At 36.7% G+C, this 23,275-nt stretch overlaps 1 protein-coding gene across 1 annotated transcript in view; it reads right to left on the bottom strand.

The window, feature by feature from the left end:
• The window catches only part of LOC114488181 (SAM domain-containing protein SAMSN-1), a 163,718-nt gene that overhangs the window by 57,572 nt on the left and 82,871 nt on the right, over nt 1-23,275 (bottom strand). Inside the window, 1 exon segment of the mRNA XM_036017922.1 lies at nt 10,133-10,151. Within this exon segment, the coding sequence (XP_035873815.1) occupies nt 10,133-10,151 (19 nt within the window).

Below are 23,275 nucleotides of genomic sequence, written 5' to 3'. Positions count from 1 at the left end.
CCATGAAATCTGTTCCTGGTGCCAAAATGACTGGGGACCACTGCTCTATCTCACTCAGCCACAATCCCTGCTGATTTTTATAGCCATAAGTTATGGGGACTTCTCTTCCTGGCATGGGAACCCTGATCTAGGGCACTTTGGTGTGTGTCTGGGACACCTCACTTCTCAGGGGGGACCTTCTAAGCTGAGATATCCCTTCTGATTTTTAACCACCACACATAGTTGTGGGACCTGTCCATTCTGAGTCTCTGCCTCTCCTACTAGTCTCCATGTGGCTCCTTAATATCTTAGTTATAAGACTTCTCTTCAGCTAGATTTCAGGTTTTCTGAGTTAGGCTTGCCTTGTAGTTTAGATATGATTTTGATGTGGTTGTGGGAGGATGCAAGTACCACTTTACCTATACCACCACCATGACCAGAAGGTTTACTGTTTTTGTTCTAGAAAATTCCATTAATTTTTCTAATTATTCTAGAAGTATTTAATATTTTTTTCATAAAAGTTCTTTCTGGTTTCTTTTCATAAAGAGAGTTTTTAAAGTAAAGCAGTGAAAATGAATAAAATCAATTGACATGCAGCAATATAGATGACTGCTGGAAATACAAAATTAGGTGAAAAGAAATTTCCAAAAGAATTAAATATAGCGTAATGCTTTTTCAAAACCCACATTTACAGTTTTTAAAAATATCAAATGAGAGAATGAGAAACACAACATTTTGTGTATGATTTAGTTGGGTGGAGGGAATCAGGGAGATGGGATGAGATTTCAGCATAGATAGGTTATGTTTGAGTTTTTCAGCTTTTATTTCATGGATGCATTTTAAGATGTTAAATATCTTAAAGGGATTTCTATTAGGATTAAATAAAATATTTTATTAAAAAGTGCATGGCATATATGAGAAAGAAAGAAAGAAAGTACGTTTTCTTTCTGAGGTATTAGTTATCATTTTTATAATTTTCCTTCTGTCTCCTGACTTGCCTTTATTTCTTTCTGATATCTTTCTTCTGTTTACTTTGATCTCTGTCTTTCATCTTTGAGACTTTCTTCAAATATCTAGTGACCCTTGGCTATTGATACATCACTTAGAGCATGCTATGAAAATCAAGACCAGAAGCTCTGTGTAAATGGGTGGGTGATCCCATCTTTCTGGTGAAAAGAAAGTCTTTTCATCAGAAGTCCCCAAATGGCAGTTTTGGGAGTTCTAGTCTCTGAAACTATTTAGGTGTTAATTCTCTCATGTGCTAGGGAGGCTTTGGAGGAGAAGGATTAGTTTTCTTGCAGCCTTCAAGTGTAGAAGCTCTCAAGGAGTATGTGGTACACACTGATTCACTTCATTGCAGCATCCTCTTCTGCAGGTTCTGAGATTGCCACTTATTCCAGTACTCCATTCACCTTCCATTGTCCCAAACACTAGTTGGCATCTATTCTCCTGTCCTTTCATCATGTCTTCATTTCTATGGGTTTGTGTCTACTAAATGCATGTGGGTAATATATATGAGGTCTGTCAGGAAAACGTCCAGCCACTCAATATAATGACAGCAGTCTGCACAACATGGATGTAACCTGGCAGCTAAGGAGAGTAGATTGGAATGTGCATGCGTGAACTATACTACCTCATTCTACTAGTCACTGAGGGCAGTAGACGCTGTTGAGTGAGCATGTGTACTGTGTGGTCATTGCATTCAAAATAACTGAATGAGTAGAGCAAAAAAATCTGTATCGAATTTTGCATTAAGTTTGAACATTTCTCTATGGAAACTATTGAGATGATTCCGAAGGATGCAAATATAGGCAACTGGTGATTGGTAGCTTCATCATGACAACATACCCACTCATGTATCACATCTTGTGCAGAGTTTTTTGGTGAAACATTAAATCACCCAAGTGACTCAGCCCCCTACAGCCCAGATTTGGCACCCTGCAACTTCTGGCTTTTCCCAAAACTAAAATCACCTTTCAAAAGGAAGAGATTTCAGCCCATTGATGAGATTCAGGAAAATGCAAAGGGTCAGCCGATGGTGATTGGGAGAACTGTGTGAAGTCCCAAGGTGCCTACTTTGAAAAGGACTGAGGAATCATTGTCTTATGTACAATGTTTCTTGTATCTTGTATCATCTTCAATAAATGCCTCTATTTTTCATAGTATGAGGCTGGATACTTTTTGGACAGGCCTCACATTTAAGCAAACTTTGGCTAATTACATTTCTTCACATTTTAATCACCTCTGACTCTCTTCTTTCACTCAGCCCTTTGAAATATTTGCATCTGTTTATCTTGTTTGCTAAGCTCCCAATTATATGGAACATGTAGCTAATTACATAAAACTAACATAAGACATAGCTACTAGCATGACACTGCAGGGAGATGGCAGAAACATCGACATGAAGTGTTTCCATGGAAGCTCATTCTCACATTTAAGTAATTGCTCTCTCTACATTTTCAGATCTTCTCCCAAGCTCAAAACTACAGTATCCTGTGAAGTAGTTTGTCTTTTCATTTTTATAGATAATATAAAATAATAAAATGCTAAAATTTTATTAAAAATCTCCCAAGTAATTTTTAAATTAAGAATGCAATTCAGTACCACCTGTGCCATGTATGCATCCTCCTTCATAGCTGAAAGAAAATCCTCTCTGTAGTACAGCCCTGACAGAACAGATTGAACTAACTTCACATCACTTTTTCCAATTACCTTTTGTGTGAACACAGTACTCTTCACATGTACTGGTAAAGTCCCCTACTTAATTCACACTTCTTCCCCCAGAAGCATGAGAGGAACGTAGACTGCTGATCAATAGACCATGATTCCTGCCTTTGCCCACTGAAGAATAATGTAATTAATAAAATATCACTGAAGAGATACATGTGAACTTCCTCTCTTCAGAAAAGCTATTCTTAAACAGGAAGAACAAAATTATATTTCCTTTCTACCTTCACTCATCAGAAAAATTTATAGCAGATTCAAGAGTGAACAGGTTATTTTTTTAGACCTTACCATTTGAAACTATGCCAGTGCTGGAAAACTACAAAAGGTAGTGATTTTATAGCCTATTTATTTAAACAATCAAAACCCCTTGTGTGATTGTGATTCCCATAAATTTGACTACAATATAATTATAAAATGAACTTTAATTGCATATCAGTTTAATGAAAGAATGAATAACCAAAGAAATAAATAGAATATGATTGGGATAGAATTTTAATATAAAAATGTTTACCATGGCAAATCAAATTTCATAATGTTAGGTAAATATACACACATCATATGTATTCATATATATGTGCATAGGTACCCATAAATGTTTATAAATGTATCTGTATATATGTTTGTGTTCATTTAGTTGAAATTCTATCTTTCCCTTTTCATGCAAAGTGTAATGGAAGAGCTTCTTAAGAGCCCGGGTATGTTGTAAATAGTCACAAATTGCCCTCACGAACCCAACACACACAAAGTGAAGTTTCCACAGAAAGCGTGAAGCCACAGTGAGGCGCAGCTTCTTGAAAACACTCTTGCATTCTAGTTTTAAAGCATCTGTATTTGTCGTTTCTGGGAAGGGAAAACTCAGGTAATCATTTACCGGATTTTACAAGTGTGTTACCTGCAACTAAATTCCATTTTTCTTTCTAATAAGAAAACATTTCAGAACTTTTGCAACTATACTGTGAAAATGAAAGAAAAGTCTGTTTTTCTTTGTCAATCAAGTAGTATGGTAAACCAAATAGCCAATTTTACATCTGTTCCCAGAAGCTTAAGAAAAGTAATTAACTGAAAACTAATAACTAGTAGGAGAGAAATCAAATTCCCTTTTTTATTTTTAAGGGCATGGAATTCTAACTACCCAAAGTGGTCCCTACATTCTGGTGACTTGTCCTCTACTGTACGAGCCTGACTTGGGGCCCCCTCTTCCCCATGCCACCCTTCCATGGAGGCCCTGTGGTGGGATTAGCATTGTGGACTTTGGAGGACTGACATAGGTTTGAGTTCAGCCAAGCCATGTAAACTTGGCTCCAGCACTTGACCTCTCTGAGTTTCAATTTCCTCATTGGTAGAGAGAGAAGTAATATTTCTTTGTAAGGTTGTTGTTGGGATTAAATAAGACCATAGCATAAAATTTCTAACACAGAGAAACTCTTAACAAATGCTATTTTCACTCACTCTCCTTCAATACAAAGGTTGAAGAATATGAGTTTCTTAGGGATTCAAGCAAGACCCACTCTCATTTAGATGTGGTCACAGGGTGACCCAACTTCCTGATAGCATGTCCAACTTCTGACTTTCAAAGCCTGCACAAATATCATTTCTAGTTTAATCTGATGTTCCCTCACTGACATGTATTATAATGACATTTGAATATGCTGTTTATTCCCAGATACCAGCTAGGGGAAATTTCTACAGAGAAATTCAGTTCTGCTTTTCACCTAGATTTGATGATGAGCATTTAACTGTGGATATGTGGCTGCACTTAAAACAACCTCCACCATTTCCCACAACTAGGAAGGCCTGGATGTCTGGCCTGTCTGTCTTGTACTCCCTTCCTTTCTTTCTCTATCATGCTGTTCTTTTCTCTGTGCTTGGACACCATTCAGCTCTCTACTTTGGGGTTTTGGCCAAGCTCTCTCTTCTGCTTGAAGTGCTTTTCATATGGCTGGCCCCTTGTCATCCTTAAGGATCAGCCTCTATGCCACCTTCACAGAGGGCCTTCTCCAACTAAATGCATGTAGGTGCTTGATAAGTTTTTCTGCTTGTGTTTGTTTGGTTGTTTTGGTTACCTCAAAGGAAAAGGAAAAGTATATTGCTAGCTTTGACACAGAACATGGCACAGAGAAAGGCTCAGAAAGTGTTTGTTTAATGGAGAAATAAACTCCAGTCTATAGGTTTGCATACCACCTTCTTGAATAAACAAGTATTGGGATCAAAATCTCAATTCACATCCTTCAAACCCCAAATAGATATGGCAAGGCAGAATGAATGTTTAACTAGACATTATCAGAAAAAAATCTTTAAAAATTTTTGAGACACCATAAACCACTTAAAAAAATACTTTCTCCTATATGGAAAAATCCATAAGATATGTCACCATACCTTTTTAATGATGATAATGATCTATTATTGATTTATATAATATTTTTTCTCATGGTTTGAAGACCTTTTAATATAAATTATTTTACCCTAACAGCTTTCCTATGAAGTACTTATCACAATTTTATGCATATGGGAAACTATTTGAATTTCTTCTACTAACTCAGGTCCTCATTCCAGGACTTCTAATTCTGAGCCTTGAGCTTTTCTGCAAACCATTCACTGAAAGGAAATCTATCCTTACCCATTGAAAAAATTATATTGTTCCTATCTTCACTAAACCCTGGCCCACTAATTCTATGACTAGTAGATCCTGATTTGAACTTACCAGCTCATCTTTGTGGAGATGCTACCTCAGAAAACTAACACTTCTCCTTTGAAAGAAAAAAGAAACGTCCTTTACAAAATAATAAATACTTAGGGGAAAAACATGGATTTTTTTTTTTCTAGTTCTTAGTACAATCAGTATGTCACATGGCTCATGCAAAACTAACTTCTTTTTTTCAGGCAGCAAAGGTCATCTTCTCTGCTGGCAGTTAGTAAGTAAACAGAATCACTCAAAATCAGCCTGACAAGGTACCAGTTTGGAAACATAGTAATCTGTTGCTGGCCTTTAAGTCACCACAGCTTTGGACACCAGATTGGGCAATCTTACGATGCTTTAAGGCTTTTCTTATGACTGGCTGTTGCGAGGAGGACTGGCAGAATCCCTCTATTAGTCACACTTAGAAGAGACTGAGTGGGACTTGAATGTCCCATGGGCACAAGATATTGCTTCTGGGCTCCTGTCATCATTTTTGTCATATTTCAATATATGGAGGAGGGGCCCTTTCTTATTTGTTTAACATTTATTAAACGTCTACTGTGGGTCTATTACTTTACCAGGTATCCAAAGACGGAAGGCATGGGTAGTACCCTCCAAGAGTTAATAGTTTAGTGGGAATACAGGTGGATCCATAGACAATAGAAATCCAGTGTAATGTGTTTGGTATCAGCCCAAGGTGAATAAGCAGGGAAAACATAGAGGGTACATTGCTGATTTTTCTGGAAAAAATATAGAATAATTTCATAAAGGAGGCAATGCTTGAAACAATGGTGAGCTAATGAAGAATTTACCAGGCAGAAAGGGAAAAGACAGGGACATCCCAGCCATGAGAAGAACATGTAATAGAACCAGAGACATAAGAGTGTTCAGTAAGGCCTGGAAGTGATGAGTAACGTCCTGCAGCCAGCGTGTATGGCAAACATGGAGAAAGAGAGATGCTGAAGATGGCAGTTGGTTTAAGGCTAGGCCATGAAGGATTTGGAGGCCACATGAAATGGTAGAAAGTCCTAATCCCAGTAAGTACCTCAGAGTGTGACCTTATTTGAAAACAGACTTGCTGTAGATGTAATTAGTTAAGATGAGGTTTTCCTAGAATAGGGTGAACCTCTAATTCAATTTGACTGGTGTCTTTACAAGAAGAAGGGAATTTGGACACACACATCACAGAGGGAAGACCACGTAGAAATGCAGAAGGAGAGGATAGTCCTCTGAAAATGGCAGAAGAAATTTGTCATGCTGTCACATGCCACAAAAAAACTGGAACCACCGGAAACTGGAATAAGCAAGGAAGAATCCTTCTCTAAAGGCTTCAGACATAGCATGGCCCTGCCACCTGTCCAAAGCCTTGGTTTTGGACTTCTAACCTCCAAAATGATGAGATAACAGCTGTTGTTTTAAGCCACCCAGTTTGTGCACTTTATTGTAGTTGCCCTAGTAAACTAATACACCATGCTAAGTAGTCTGATTTAAATGGAATGGGAGTATAGGTTTGTAATGGGACTATGGAAGAACTGTTGCCAAAGCCAGAGAGCAACACAACCAGAGTTGAATGTTAGATAAAAGGCTGTGACTGAAATGTGGGGCATACTTTGGTGATGGGAAACGGGGAACATTTGTGAAACTTCTATAGTTTATTGACCACTTACTTCCTCAGTATCTCCTCATCTATGAAATAAACCAAAAAGATGGAGAAAAGGTTGCCCTTTTCCTCTCAATTTGGTGCAAAACATTTTATCCAAGTTCTTTATTCTACATAATATTACCTGGATAAAGAAAGGGCATACTTTTAAATTCGGTCCTGCCGCACTACCTTATCTAGTGACGGGGCTATCACAACGAACAATGACACTGGTAATACTATGATACAAATAATTTAAATGATTTTGATATTGATATTCTGATATTAGTTTAAATGAGTTCAAACTCTTATACCCATATAATAAATAAAATGATTTTTCTGGTAACGAGTTATTTGAGTTCCCAGAATTGTTTTCCCTAATCTTTACCTTATTGGAAAACTTGGTTTATACCTGTATCTTGGGATGTCTACTCCTGTGCAAGTGAAAAACTTGTTAAGAAACATGCTACCTCTTCGATCAATACTAAGGATGCTAGAGGACAGCTGTTACTTCTGTTAAGTGTATTTCCTAGAAATGTCATGAACTATGATGATAATTGGCAGCTTTCATGCAAGCAAATGGCTTCTAACAGGTGTAGGTGGCATTTAAACTTCTGACATTCCAAGGCTATATACTCTCTGAATGTTTCTAGTCTTAAATAGTTTAAATAGGCTCTATTAAAGTACAGAAGATGAGTATGTTTTCAGTATTCCAAGCAACATAAATGCACTCACACACACTTTACAAATGATATCTCTTTACTGAAGTGACAGAAATCACTAGAGAGCAAGAAGACGTTGTGGAGGCATTCTGCTTCACAGTCTGCAATTTTCTCACAGCCTCCTGAGATACATGTTGTACTTACATAAATGAGTAAATAATGTAATGAGTGTAAAACATGTCTCAATACATCTTTCATCTAATTTATCGAAAACTGTAACTGACAATGTTACAAAAATATTATTTTATGATATCGCCTAAAGCGTAAAGTATGTTTCTAACTGCATTATACTAAAGGAGAAATTAAAATGATTTTCCTTTGTTTTATACTGTAAAGTACATAGCATAATAAATTTAAAAGGTAATGAGATTATTAAATTAAGATTATTCCTAAGTAGACATGAAAAACTTGTTTGTGCAATTTAGTATTCAGATGTCTTGGATACTGATACTTAAAATCATAAATCTAATTTGGAAACATTAAGGCTCAAAGAGATAAAGAGACTTGATTAAAGGAAACCAAGATAGCTAAGGGCAGCACTGGGTCCAGAGCAAGTCTCTACATTTGTGGTGCATAGGCAGCACCATACTATTGCCATGCAGGTGTCTTCCACCACGATTAAGCTGTGGTTACACAAACAACAGGAATTCTGTACTTAGTGATTTCTACAAAATAATATTTAAGAGACATTGGAGGCCTTCATTAGTACAGTGTGGTAGTTTTTCCCCTGCAAAACACATTTGCTCCAAGGAAAACAGATACAAAATATTTTGGAGGAATTGTGAACATGGATATTGATGGAAGGGTACCGAGTTTCTCTGTGATGTCATTTGTGTAAGTATCAGTAGTGGTACAATTACCAAAATGGGAAAAAACTGAACAAGTGATATAGGTACAATTTAGAATAGTAGCAAAAGTAAACAAAAAATATCCTATATCTACATGGGGTGGTTGAGTTAGATATACTCATCCACTGTCATGCATTCACTTTTTTCCACTCTTTCTTCTAAACCCTGTAATTTAGTTCTACTATGTGCCTAGCATTAAAAAAATAAATCTCCACTTAAAACATTTGACTTGCATAAACTATCAGGACTTTAAAAGGAAGAAGTGGCTAGATCTGACCCCATGCAATTGATTTCAAATCAGATAATCAAAAGAGAAGAACTTAGATGTTTCTAAAATATTGATCTGAAGGAAAAGTTATATGGATATATAAGGTCTGTCTAGAAAAATTGCAACCATTGTTATTACAACAAGAATGGTTTTCGTGACATTGATGTAACCTGGCAGCCTGATGCGTGGGTCACCGGCCAGCAGTGACCATGGAATGCTGCGGATGGCTCGCCAAAAAACACTCGAGAAAAAAAAACATGCACAGAGACAAACTAGTTTCTGTGGGGAAGTAGGGACGAAATGGCCACCCCCCCAATGGGGATCATGCTGATTTACCATCCATACCTGCTTTTATTGGGCTCATTTTGCATAATAATTCAGGTAAAGTACAGTACTCATCAGGGGGAAGTAAGAAACTATAGAAAACAAGGAACTCTGCTGGTCTATTGAGTCGGGGTCAAAGGGCTGTAAGACTTTGAGGAACAAACTAACTTCCTCCTTGGACCCCTCTCATTCAACTGAGAGCATTCTAAACAAAGAAGGTTTCACAGTAATTTACATATTCTTTCTTAGGCCTGATCACCCGGGGAATCCGCCCTTTTCAGCACAGAGCTGCACCACCCTGTCATTGTTTCAGGCTTAGGTGAAGCAAGGGAACTAAGGCAATAAGGAGATTTTCTCCCAGACAATGAGAACTCAGGCTATGTCAAAGCTGAGGAGCGAGGGTCCATCACCCCCTTTTGCTGCAGCCCCCCAAATCCTTCTTTTGGGGGGCCTCCCAAAGTGATCGTGCCTGTCTTAGGTCATTCCCCCCCATAGGGAATATTACCCGCCTTTGGCTAACCAACCAAGCTTTTTGGGGTTCAGTTATGAATAAAGCAGCAGAAGCAGCATTCCTGCCAGGGAGATAAGCTTTTGTCTCCTTGCTGGCTTACGGTTCCAAGGGCGTTCCCTTAGCCTTAGCCTAGGCGGGGGTTTCAGCTTCTGATACCAGTCAGGGCAGTTCCCAACAGAAGCCAAGGAGAGTGGACTGGAATGCGCATGTGTGAACAATGACAACTTCACTGTACTAGTGAGAGGGTGTGGTAGATGCCACTGAGTGAGCATGTGTACTGTGTGGCCATCATTCAAAATAACTGAGTGAGTAGAGCAACAAATCTGTGTCAAACTTTGCATTAAGCTTGCACATTCATCCACAGAAACTATTCAGATTATTCAGAAGGCTGTAGCTATGGGCAACTGGTGACTGTCAGCTTCATCGTGACAACACACCCACTCATGCATCACCTCTCTTGCAGAGCTTTTGGGCAAAACATCAAATCACTGAGGTGATTCAGCCCCCTATAGCCCAGATTTGACACCCTGTGATGTCTGGCTTTTCCCAAAACTAAATTCACCTTTGAAAGGGAAGAGATTTCAGACCATTGAGGAGATTCAGGAAAATATGATGGGGGAGCTGATGGCAATGGAGGGAACTTTGTGAGGTCCTAAGGTGCCTACTTTGAAGGGGACTGAGGTATCATTTTCCTATGTACAATGTTTCTTGTATCTTCTTCAATAAATGTCTCTGTTTCTCATATTACATGGCTGGACAATTTCTTTACATTCCTTGGACAGACAGAGAATATAGCTTACATTTTTTAGAATATAGCTCGTAAGTTAAGAAGCCACTATTTCCCACACTCATATACTCAGTATAGTTCATTAGTAAAGTATAGAATGAAACAAGACAGATTTCTTGGAAGAGGAAAATGAGCAAACATTTACTGATAGCCTGCTATAGCACACTGCATATCATTTAATTTTCTTAATAACTGAATAAAATGTTATTGTCTCCTCTTTTACAAAAAAAGAAACTGAGCCACAAAGTATCTAACTCACCTAAAATGAAAAAGCTAACAAGTAGTAAAGATTTGAACCCAGGCTTGATATCACATGGACAAACGCTTCATGCAGAATAAAACTCAAGCAAATTATGGAGAACATTGCAAGCCAAAAGCTCCCCCACTCTTTTCTTTAGCAATCAGCTGTATTCATAAACTTTGATTTTATCACTAGAAAATGTGCTACCTCCTCTTCTCTATCCTCCTTTCCTTCTTCTTGTCTCTTTCTTTTCCAACTTGCAATGTATTTTGCAATTATTTTCCAAGGCCTCAGTACACTGTCACGTCCTCCTAAGACCCCAAAAGATGACTTTTCGGTAACAGTCAGGGAAAGAAATTGAAGGCAGAGGAGGGTAACTCAAAATCAACCCTTGAGAAGTTGTAGTAAGCACACACTTACCAGACTTTGAAGGGATTGAGAAACTACTGGAGAAGTAATTGAAATGGAGTGGGGGTGAGGTTTAGAACAACAGAAGGGACACACACAGAGAACATGTAAAGCTGAGAAGAAAGCCATTTGGATTTGTGTTTATCATACAGAACTTCTCAAACTATATGGAAAATACCTACATTCATTACTCTACTGACAGTATTCACATTTACACCAGGAGCTATACTGAGAAGTTTAGAGACAGTATTCAAGATCAAAAGCAAGTCAAAGAGCTCAATAAAATGCTTCATTTCCACCTGGTTTTTAGATACAGCTTTCTGAAATATGTGTATTTCACCCCGGTCAGGTGGCTCAGTTGTTTGGAGCATCATCTCAAACACCAAAAGACCGTACATTAGATCCTCGGTCAGGGAACATACCTATGTTGAGGGTTTGATTCCCCAGCCTGGGCATGTACCAGAGGCAAATGATCAATGTTTCTCTCCTACATCAATGTGTTTCTCTCTCCAAAGTCAATAAAACATATCTTCAGGTGAAGATTAAAAAATGAATAACATAATATACTTAATTAATTAATTAATTATATCTCTGCTCTATTTTCCTTACTACACAGAAGGAGGAACTGGTCCTCAGGCAATAACGTGATTATGTATGCCATGGGCTCCAACTCTAAACTCAAGGTCTCCTCCTTGAAAGTCTAATGGCCTTCTCCTTGTACCATGCTGCATAAACTTCTAAACATTGTAGTAAGTACAATACTAGCCACACTAAAAATGTAAAAATGTTTTGTGAATACTAGGGGTTTAATGTACCTTGGTAATTGGTTGATGGGTATAATTTTAGAAGGAAAGCCAATGTACTGTCTCCTTGCCAGTTGGATGGGGAGTGGGGCATGTGTCTAGACAATAGAAAGAAAAGAGACATCGTAGTTTATTCACTTCCAATTTCACATATGCAGACTGACTTTCTAATTAGCTCTGTTTCTGTTACTGGTAAAGACTTAACCTTACCTTTCTAACAATTTGCCCAGCCTTTGGACCACACTTGCACTGCAGTTCCTCTAACTGAATTTAAATTCAGTTGTACTTTCGTTAAGGGGGACTCTTCATCACTTTCATTTCTATACTAAGTTAATGCACAATAAGTACAACTTACTAAGTACAACTTAGTAAGTCATACTTACTACTTGTGGTGAATAAGGATATCCAAGGGTTATAGACTATCAGGAAAAGCACATTTCAAAAAGCCTTTTGACAGAAATATTTCAAAGATATTAGGCTTTTTTTTTACCATTTAACTCCAATGATCTTCATTTCCTACAACTTATTTTGACATCTAAAGGTATATTGTTTTAAAAAAATCGATTGCATCACATATGGCTACCACCATATAAAGCCACTTAAAAAATGCTGGTTTAGAATAAAGATAAAGGCAGAAGAAGTTTGGTTATGGTGAATCAAATAAAACCTTTCACACATTTTTAAGTGAGTTTAATGTTATCTGATGCACAGAAATGCAAACACACACATATAAACAATACCTTGAGATCCCTTTCAAACATATCAGCTTGGCTCAAATATGTCAGGATCTAGCATTCATGACCAAATTATATCGGGAGCCCTTACCAAAGTGATTGGGCATCACAGTTATCAAAACTGGGCATTTTCATTGACCCTCTGACAGAAGGGATGACTTTTGTTCCCCAGCAATTAGGTAGAACGCTGTATTAGGGGGCTGAGCTCATACAGCAGTGTTGTCAGAGAGTTCCGTGGCCACTAGAACTACAGGAAGACAATCCACTAAAACATTCTTACTAATAAGGAGTTAGCAAAAGAGAGGGTTGAAAAACAGCAGCATAGAAAATAAATAAGGTACCCATAAATTAGAGAAATTTGCACAAATGAGTCAGATGAATGGATTTCATTTCAGCTTGGTTGTTAAGCTTGAAAGAACTCAACAATGACCCACTATAGAAAATCAGATTCTATTTTCACAGTTACTAAAAAAATGATTATGTTATTATAATCATAAATGCTATTTATATTCAAAAGCATTTTGAAATGTCTGGAAGATATATGGTAAATGGCCTGGTGGTTTGTCTGGGGATTTTTTTTTACTCCGTGATTTATCAAAAGTCCCAAACACTCTGTAATGGGAATTTTAACCAAGTCACTTTGGAAAGCACAAAACTGCCTCTGGGGATTTATCAGCTGCACCCATTAGAGGCTCTGCATATTTTCATGCAGGTTGATCATAAGAGCCTTGGGTAGTGAGAATTCCCAAGGACTACCCAGTGCGTCCCATTGCTGTGTGATCGGCACAAGGTCCCAAAAGTGACTTGACTGCTTGACTGTCTCACAGGAATAGAATTCAGACTTTCAACTAAAATCCCAGCAAGGAGATAGGGGTTTACAGAGAGAGAGAGAGAGAGAGAGAGAGAGAGAGAGAGAGAGAGGGAGAGAGAGAGAGAGAGAGAGACAAAGATCTTAAGAAGACTTATGCATAGGTGAAGATCATTTTGAAAAAGTAAGGAATAATGAATTGTTTTCTTTGATTAAAAGGATTCTCAAACTTCGGTGAGCATAAAAATATCACCTAAAGAGCTTATAAAAGAATGTCTATTCTAGAAATTCTGATTCCATAAGTCTGCAGTAGGCAGACCTTAGTAATACATGCCTCAAGTGATTCTGTTGCTTCATGGGATCCCACATTGACAAATCTGTATTATAACATAATGTGATTATAACAAAATTGTGAAACAGATTGCTTTTGGGGGGATCATCAGATGTGTTGTAATTCTTTCTTCCAAAGTCATTTCTTTCCTTCAAATTTTCAGGCTTCCAAAGGCCTCTGATTCTCATCTAGAATGAGGTCCCTAGTTCTCCTTCACAAACAGAACTACATATATCAACTTTTCATATACAAGCGCCATATTAAGTATGCAATGGCAAGACATCCAAGTCAGAAGAGCACTACACATTGCCTATTGCCTAATTATTATAAAAGAGGGTAATGAAAGGGGTTTACCTTTTTAACTCTTAAAGTATAAGGCTCTGAGCTTGGAAATATTTTCATGAGAGTCAGGTCCTCCTATCTGCCCAGATGATGGCTTGATATAACCCACAACTGCTATTTATCCCTTCACAAAGTTGATCCAAGTTTATCCCTGTAAAAGGTCTTATGGTCATCTAGTCTTAGCTATTTATTCTATAGCTAAGGCAATTATAGGCTCTACCACCTGCCTTGTCCTCCATCCCAGCATCTTCACAAGTTAAGAACTTTCCCATTCAAGGGATCCCGATTGAGAGCCAAGTCTACGCTCAGAAAAATGTCCCCACTGAATCACGCTCTGCTGTCCAGTATCAAAGAGGCATTCAGTGTCTTAAATTGTAGTAATAATTTCTTCATATAAAAAGGATGTAGGACATTTGGATTAACTTCCTTCAGAGTATCTAACTCCTGAAATAAGCAGCAGGATCATAGATTCATTCCTCAAAGGAATACACTCCTACAACAAATTTGCCTATACTCTTTTTACTTCAAGTGTTAAATGTCTAGCATTGAAAATTACTTTCTCTGAAGAGATTCTCTGCCACATTCCTTGGTAAAATCTGAATGCCTTTTGGGTAATTACTGCTTCAAGTTACTTCATCGTTTTCTTTCTAACTATACAGAAAATTTAGAACTGATAATATTTTTAATCTTAATCCTCATCTGCTGTGTCCATAGATTATTTTTGCACTTTTCAGAATGTTAAGCAGGCCCACAGAGCTAGCAAAGCTCCCTGGACCTCTCGCCTCTAATATTCCTCTTCAATCCTGTAAAGCTTTGAAAGATATTGATTCAGCAAATGTGAAAAATTAACTTATCAAAAATAGCACACAAAAAATGGGAACTGGCCAAAGAAACTCTAAGAATATTGTTTTAACTGGAAGTTGTACCATTAACTGTTACAACATACTGTATTCCTGTTATGGCTCTTTGTGATATATTTATCACTGTGTGGGAACAGTTTAATCTACTCCATACAGAGAGCAGTAGGAGCTCTCAGTAGCCTCAGAATATGACGGCCCTTGCCACAAACAACTGCTCTAAATTTTTTGCAGGTGGTGGGTCTGTCTTTTTTTCTAAAAGGAAATAACCCTACTCTAAAATTCAAATTTGTCTTTAAAGCTGTAGTGTCTTTAACCACTTCTTTTTCCAGTTTTTCAGTTTTCACCGTGTCATGACTTACAGTGGGTTGCATCAATCATTCTGGGTTGTTACAGAAAATATTTTGTGGTGGTGACTGTCGCATGCAAGAAACTAAGTGCCCTTTGTGGGTGACTGCGTAAGTACCTCTGACTTCTTGCCAAATCATTCAGAATGCCCCAAAATCCATTAAAACTCTCCACAGGGAGGAAAAAAGTCCCTCACCCTAGAGAGAGAATTTATGAGTTCATTTCAATCATCACAAATGAAAGCCACCCTTAATATTCATTAGAGATTTTATGGTGGCAATACGCATTGTCTGTTCATATGCCTCTCTGGAAGGCCAATTTCCTCTGAAAACTTGCATGGCTCCAAACCACAACTTGTTAGAAACAGTGACCTATGTCCAAGTGGGGTCAGAAGAGGCATGTGGACAACATTTCCTTATCCATTGGTAATGACTCCATTAAGTCACTGTGGTGACTATGAGTTCTAAGTTTCAAAAACTAAAGGACAATATGAAATGTGCAGTCAGGTCATTGTATCAGTCATCTATTGTCCTCTGTGACCAAATTTCCAAAAGTACATGGGACTCTTTGGTGTACATCACAAAAGATGATTTTCAAAACTGATGTTACTTTCATTTGGAGAGAGATGTATGTTGGAGACAGAAGTCTATGAGCCTGAGATCTTTTAATTCTTTTCCTTTTTTCCACTGCTACCATGGTTCAAGTAACCTTTTTGTTCCCTCCAATCTATTCTTCTCATAACAGTATGGAGAATAATCTTTTAAAAATGTAAACATAAGCATGTATCTCATACCTTCAACAAAAAAGAAAAACAAACAAACAAACAAAAAAACAAAATCCAAGCCACTGGCTTAAAACACTTCTTACACAGCTTCCCATTGCTTTTAGGAGATGCACAACAACATTTAGCATAATCTACAAAGCTATGAGTGGTCCGACCCCTTCCTCAGACTTGCCTTATACCACATCCCTTGATTTCCCTCCCAGTTATTCCCATCCCTTTTTCATTCTCCCTGGTTTTGGCCCCTTACTCCTGCTTTTTTCACCGGGTTCGAGCTCAATCTTCATTGTCCCTGAAAGTGTTTCCTGACTCCTCACTAGATCAAATCTGCCTTTTGCGGGCCTTCATAGAACCATGCAGCTCTCACAGCTCTTATTAAAGTATCGTTTCATGTTTACTTATGTGATTATTTCTATTTTTGTCCCTCATTAGACTTTAAGGTTCACAGTAGCTATTTCTGTCAAACATTTTATCTTTCTTATCTGGAACATTATAAATACACCAAAACAAATTGTTCAGTGAATAAATAAATGAGTTCCTGAATTTAATCCATTTTGTGCTTTGGCTAAATATCTCTTCCTCTGGGTGAAATGTGGACATCAGTTAAAGTTGGGCTTGGGGCGAGCAGCAATAAGGCCATATTTCTAATCCAGTTATTCGTCAGTATGATTGTAATTAATAATTACAACCATTTCATCAGTATGGTTGTATTTAATAGCTGAGAATCATGAGATGCATAAAGATCTTATACTAACATTCCTTAGTGTTATTAAATTCAACCAGCTGCTTTATAACTTCCCAGGAAGAACAGGGAACATGAATTTCTGTCTTTCATTTTTTGTTCTCTTCTGAAAAAAAATGTTAAGCCTGAAAGTTATATTCTGACTCTGAAATATCATGAAATTAATATTTGATATGTCTTGATAAATATATAAAAGGAGTTTTATGAAAGATAAAATCATTTTACATATGTAAGCCACTACTAATTTGAGAAGTGATCATTGTAATAATTTGGAAGGCTAAAAAAGAACGATTATGAGCCCAGCACATGAACCCCCAGCCCCACCTTCTTTCTGTCTGCATGCCTCAGAGGTTCACAGGTGTGTGGTCACTAGTACACGTCCAGGAACCTAAAAGCAGAATACTACCCCACCCTCACTGTGAGCATTTGAACTAGGTAGTTCTGGCTTTTTTATCTCAAGGGAGAAAATTAAGCAAACTATATTTTAAAAATCTTAAAAATTTGTGAAAACCAGTCACGTACATTTAATACAACAATATCTCACTTAATAAGGAAGTATTGAAAATTGTTGATGGTGAGACCCTAATGCAAAGTATTGATCATCTTTTTGGCCCCACAGCCCAGACAACACTTGATATATCATAGACACTATGCTGTTGTTCACTGCAGGAGGGAAAAGTAGCTATAAACTCATATAATTATAAATTGTAATTAAATAGTAATTATTGCTACTAAAAATAGTAGCTCTTCTTTATTAAGTTCCAAATGGGTATCACTTAAACAATTTACACCCAAGTCTTACAAGAACTCCATAACAAAATCTTCATTATGTCCATTTAACAGATATGAAACTGAAACTCAAAAAATTAAGTAACATAATCACACAAATGGTTAGTAGTGAGGATACAATTGAAGCCAGACTTATTTGTCTCGAACATTCATGGGGTTTCTACCACATACTACACCTCTTTACAACCATGTTTATTTATCTTTCTGGTGAAAAATGTAAAGACAACTTAGTAGCAGAAACTGTCTGGACTATGAGTTAGAAAGTATATGTTCAGTACCATCTCGGGCATTATCTGTTGTGAAACCTCAGATATTAAGTGGTATTTTTTACCACTTAATCTTTGTATGTCTCCATTTCTCCATCTTTAAGATGGCAATAATGTTTTGTACAATTTATAGAGCTAACATAAGATAAAATGTGAGACAAGTTACATTGCACCCAGAAGTCAGGGACTCCGTTTATTGAGCTATTAAGCCTGTACCTTGAATTCACACTTTCACATGCATCATTTTATTTTTTAAAAGATTTTATTGTATTTTTCCCATTACTATTTAGTCCCCTTATACCCCTTCCCTCCTGCAATCACCACACTGTTGTCCATGTCCATGAGTCCTTTTTCCTTTTGCTCAATTCCTCTACCCTCTAACCTTCCCCCACCCCCCAGTTAGTTGTTATCCCGCTCTCTATCTATGAGTCTGTCTCTCTTTTGCTTGTTAGTTCAGTTACTAAGCACCATTTCATCTTTATTTGCAACTCAGTAACTAAATGTGTTCATTTTTACAAATGGAAAAGTACAGGGAATTTACTAGTCTAGTCTCAAAAGTTACAGAGCCATGATTTTTTGCAAGAAAATTTGGACTCACATGTTTGGACTTAAAATATAGTTCACCATTTACATTGCTTCAGATTTTTATCAATAAAATGGGAAAAGTAATACTACCCTTTTGAATCATGGAACAAAAATAGCATATGTAAAAGTAACAGAAATATACTCAAGTGGTTAGTCCAAAGAGGCCATGATTATCATTGTATCAATGTATCTGTATGATCAGAACAAGATCTCAAAGGCCTGAACCATTCAAGAAGGCACCTAGTAGGTGTGTGGTGGATGGCAGTGATGAAAGAGGATGTCACACTCCAACCCAGCACTCTTTACACTCTCTAGCCCCTGTTCTTCTGCTGCCCTGAACAATCCTAAATTTTACCCATCCATTTTTCAAAGCAAAATTCAGTTCTCTAAAAATGGCATTCAAAATAATGTTTAAAGTGGTTCTTTTTAAGTGGCAGGAACCTCTAAGTTTCTCATAATGGAAATGTAAACATTTTGATTCTTGGAGAAATTTCTTATGGCCCAGATAACAAGGCTGTACCCCAAGTGAAATTATATTCATATGTATTATTGCTGGTTCAGGACATGAGGGAGAGTGAAAATAGCTGGGATAGAGGAAATACAGTTGGTCAGGGGAAAAAAAAAGACAAACCCAAAATCTAAAATAGCTTATGTAAATAAAACAATGAGAAATAAGGTCAACAATGGTCATCTGAGGGGTGTGAAAAGAGTAGCCTTGAAAAAGCTGAAAGAAAATCCTTATGTATTAACCTTTATTTGCTTATGGAATTTATCTTCCTCGGTGTATCCTTACAGCCCAAAGTATTGAAGATAAAAAGAACCTTAAATATCACTGGTAGTTTTCCCTCATTCTAAAGATGAGGCAGAAGACCATGAAGATTAAATAATTTGACCCACAGAGATGCTAGTAAGTGACAGCTGAGCTCACACCTGACTCCCTGGCTCTTACCTAGGCTCCTTTGTCGTATAGGGCAAACTCTGACATGCCATGCTGCACACTCAGAATAGCTTTGTCTTTAGTATGCTTAGCATTATTTGAATTATGAGCCATTTCTCTGCCACACACACACACGCACACACACACAAAAATCTACCAATACTTAGTGTGTTCTCCAAGTTTCATTACATAAAATGTTCTAATATTCAAGCTGCTCACCTCCCAAAGGTCAATGCCCAGGTTTAGTGATTTGTTTTATTTTGATGAACCATACAAAAGATTTAGGCTTTAAATAAGTAGAACCTCCAGGTCTCCCATGATCAACGAATACAACAGGGCCCCTTATTGATTGACTGACATTCATTGTCCTTCTCCTTTCATTTGAGGATCCAGTGAGACAAATTTTAACTTTTTGGTGGAAGCCAAAAATGTAGTTATAATTGATTACCCTGAGTCTTATTTCATTATCATGAGAACTATTCTAAATGACAAATATTTATGATAACTCCAGAAAGATTTTCTTATAGAGTACTGATTAAACTTTCTCCTTAATTTGATGCACTTGAATAAAAAAAGTACAGATCAAAACAAAACAAAAACAAAAATACAAAGAGATAAGGGATCAAAATGCTTAGAGCAATTCATAAGGGAGAGGGATTCTTGATTTCTGTAGCAGTGCTAGAACTAGATCACAGTCTGTTATTTTCACTGATAGACATGTGGTTTGTGTAATTAGGAAAAGTCAAACATCAACCCAAACAATTAGACTGGGTTGCATTCTACATTGCTCTGCCTCAAAAGTCTATTTAGTATCTTTTAATCCTAGAATTTCAGAATACTACTTCACATAGAGCAATTACATTTTCTCATTTATCTTTATTTTTATTATACAAGATTTTATTAGCAAATGCATTTAAACACTTTATGCATATTTATAGTTTACTTTTCTCATCTTCAACCTAAATAATTTCCAAAAATCTGATGTTTCACTATTATCTCTCATAATTAGTGTTTCTTTTAAAAACATTTTTAATATAAAATATTTTTGTACATATGACCAGCTCTTTTCTAGGATTATTTAATATACAAGCACTACAATGTGTTTGCAATCCTAATAAAATTTTATACTAAGAATTATGTTTTTCTTCCTTTTTACCTTTTCTTTTTAATGAGACCCCATAAATTCTCATTATAAATCTGAAATGGTAGGTTATATATCCCCTCACATATATACCTCTAAACTCTCACATTCATAGACTGAGTGGTTCACAGAGCACTGGACATGAATTTGCTAATGAGTGGGTGAGTGGATAGGTGAATGGATGGATGGATGAATGAATGTGGTATTATAGCATCTCCTATTTTTCAAATTCTTCTCTTAAGTCAGTGTTAATTCTTTCATCAAACATGCAAGCTATAACAAAAAACTTTTCATGTAAAATATTCATAATTAATCATTTTTGTTCATTATGCCCTTAAAATTATTTTTAGAATCTTGATCTCAAGTTCAGTAATTTCAGTGCAGAGTACAATAAGTAGATATATCTTTTGATATTTTTATATCATATTTTCATTTTTTAAAGAATTTCTTAGTCCAGGTCATCACTCACTTTGCCTTCTTTTTCACAAGTTGTCCAAATCTATTTATTGAAACATGTTCTCTTACTGTCCTACCATAATTCCAACAAAAGCAGATAAAAGTTTAAGCTGTTCTAACAAATGGATTTTTCTGTCACAGATGAACACAGGGGTTCATAAGGAAACTATAAGGAATTATTCAGTGATGGTTCATAGCATGCCTTTCTTTGGGTGGATATATCGCCATCTTCCTGGCATATCTTACTCACTGGGCCAGAAAGAAGTGCCTCCACCAATGGGACCACAGAGGCCTCTTGACAGAAGTATAACATCACTAATGTACAAAGAAAATGATAACAGAATCTATAAAATTACTTTTTCCTTTTTTCCATGTGCCTTCTTATTCTCTTTTTACTGGTTGTCTCAATCCTCATTTCTTTTCATATATTTCTTCAAGTGTACAACATAAATTCTTACTCATCTCTGTACACTGTTACACTCCTATTCATCATATAGACAGAGAAAAAAGAAAGGCTGAAATAAAATGGGGGCATCATGTTTGGTAAAAGGATGGTATGTCATTGTATTTGCCAAAAGGATGGTATCACTTTGCCGGCCACAGGGTGTATGTAAAAGAGACTTGGGGGTATCTATGTAGGAAGAGGACAGATTAGGTTAACGAGTTTGCATCTGATGCTATGGTGCTAAGAAGACATTTAAAGATTTGTGAAGGCAGCAGGAGTATTATAGGTTTGACCTTCAGAATCATTAATCAGGTAGCATTAATCAGGTAGACTAGTCAAGTAAATTCATCTGGTAGATTAATCTGGTAACGATGTGTCATGTTGATTGAAGGAAGTAGACTAGGGTCAGAGAGTCTGGGAGAGATTGCCAAGGTGAAGAATAGAAATAAAAAGTAGAGGACAGGCACAAATAACTTATCCTGGTGTTGTCACCTCTCTCCAATAGATCAGAAGTTTTCTTGGGCAGTGTTAAAATTCTTATACCACTGAGAGTTGAGGATATGTGTCTCAAGAGAATTTTCCTATGTAAATAACTAGAGGCCTCTATTCACCATTTGAATTGAAAGTTAATTGTAAAATCTTTGTTCCTTTATTTCTTAGTTGATGTTAGCACATATCTTGTTCCTTTCACTGAAACAGTTTCGTAAAGAAATTTTCCATTATCCACATTTTCTCATTTGGTGCAAACTTGACAGACTCATGTAATACTCCAACAAGGCCTTCAACCTCCATTCTTATCATCTCCTCAGGCACTTTAGAATGCATTAAGTAGAGCTTTGTTTAATTTCTCATCTTGAGATTCACTCGTTTTTCTTTGATTTTATGTAATTTAGATTCTCATCATCATCATTTTTCTATCTCTACAGCAATCGCATTCTTCTGTGCTTGGGTCTCCGTTTCATTCTTTCAGGTCTTTGACTTTCTATTTTCCTGAAGGAATTTTTTATTATCACTTCATAAACATATCACACTATTTTTATAAAATAGATTTCAAAATATTTGAGACATTTGAAGGGAAAATGAATATTTGCTCCCCTTTTGCATGCCAAAATTACTTCCATTTCTTAACATTATAAAAATAACTTGTTTTTCCTTCTTACAAATCTGAAAAATTATTCTAGATTTTGAAAGATATGTTTATCATAGTATTATATTATGATATGATATTAAAAGAAGGCCTCATCATCTTAGCAACATGCAAACTCAATTCGTTCTTGCCCTTATTCCCAACCAAGTTTATGGTTCACTTTCATCTTTTTGTTAAGATGTTTCAATTTTTTAACAGGCAGTGCTTTGTAAGTACCTTTCAATCACTCTTCTTGTAAATTGATTCTAAACACTTGTCTTCAAATATTATTTTTGGTTACCTCCATTGTTACCTTTCTTAAGAGGCATCTGAAATACCCTCTCAACACCACTCATTTAGATATTAGAAAAGACCCACATCCTTAAGTAGTTTTTCCTTTCATGTTTCTCTTGTGGAGTATACACTCTTATAAATCTGACCTTTTACCTTTTCAATTTATATTTCCACAATCACATATCTTCCCCATTCTCCAGATCCCATAGACCTTATGAACAACTAAACATGTGTTAAATACCTGTGTGTGTCTTGTTATTCTCCTGTCGACTTCTGTGAAGAGCCCTTCACATATAACACATTTCCCTGTCTGGATTCAGTTTGTTTCTCAACTGAAGAAAATGTTGCTTCTTTCTAAG

The sequence above is a fragment of the Phyllostomus discolor genome, chromosome 2 (genome assembly GCF_004126475.2).
Source record: "Phyllostomus discolor isolate MPI-MPIP mPhyDis1 chromosome 2, mPhyDis1.pri.v3, whole genome shotgun sequence".
Lineage (NCBI taxonomy): Eukaryota > Metazoa > Chordata > Mammalia > Chiroptera > Phyllostomidae > Phyllostomus > Phyllostomus discolor.
This window is presented reverse-complemented; position numbering and strand designations above follow the sequence as displayed.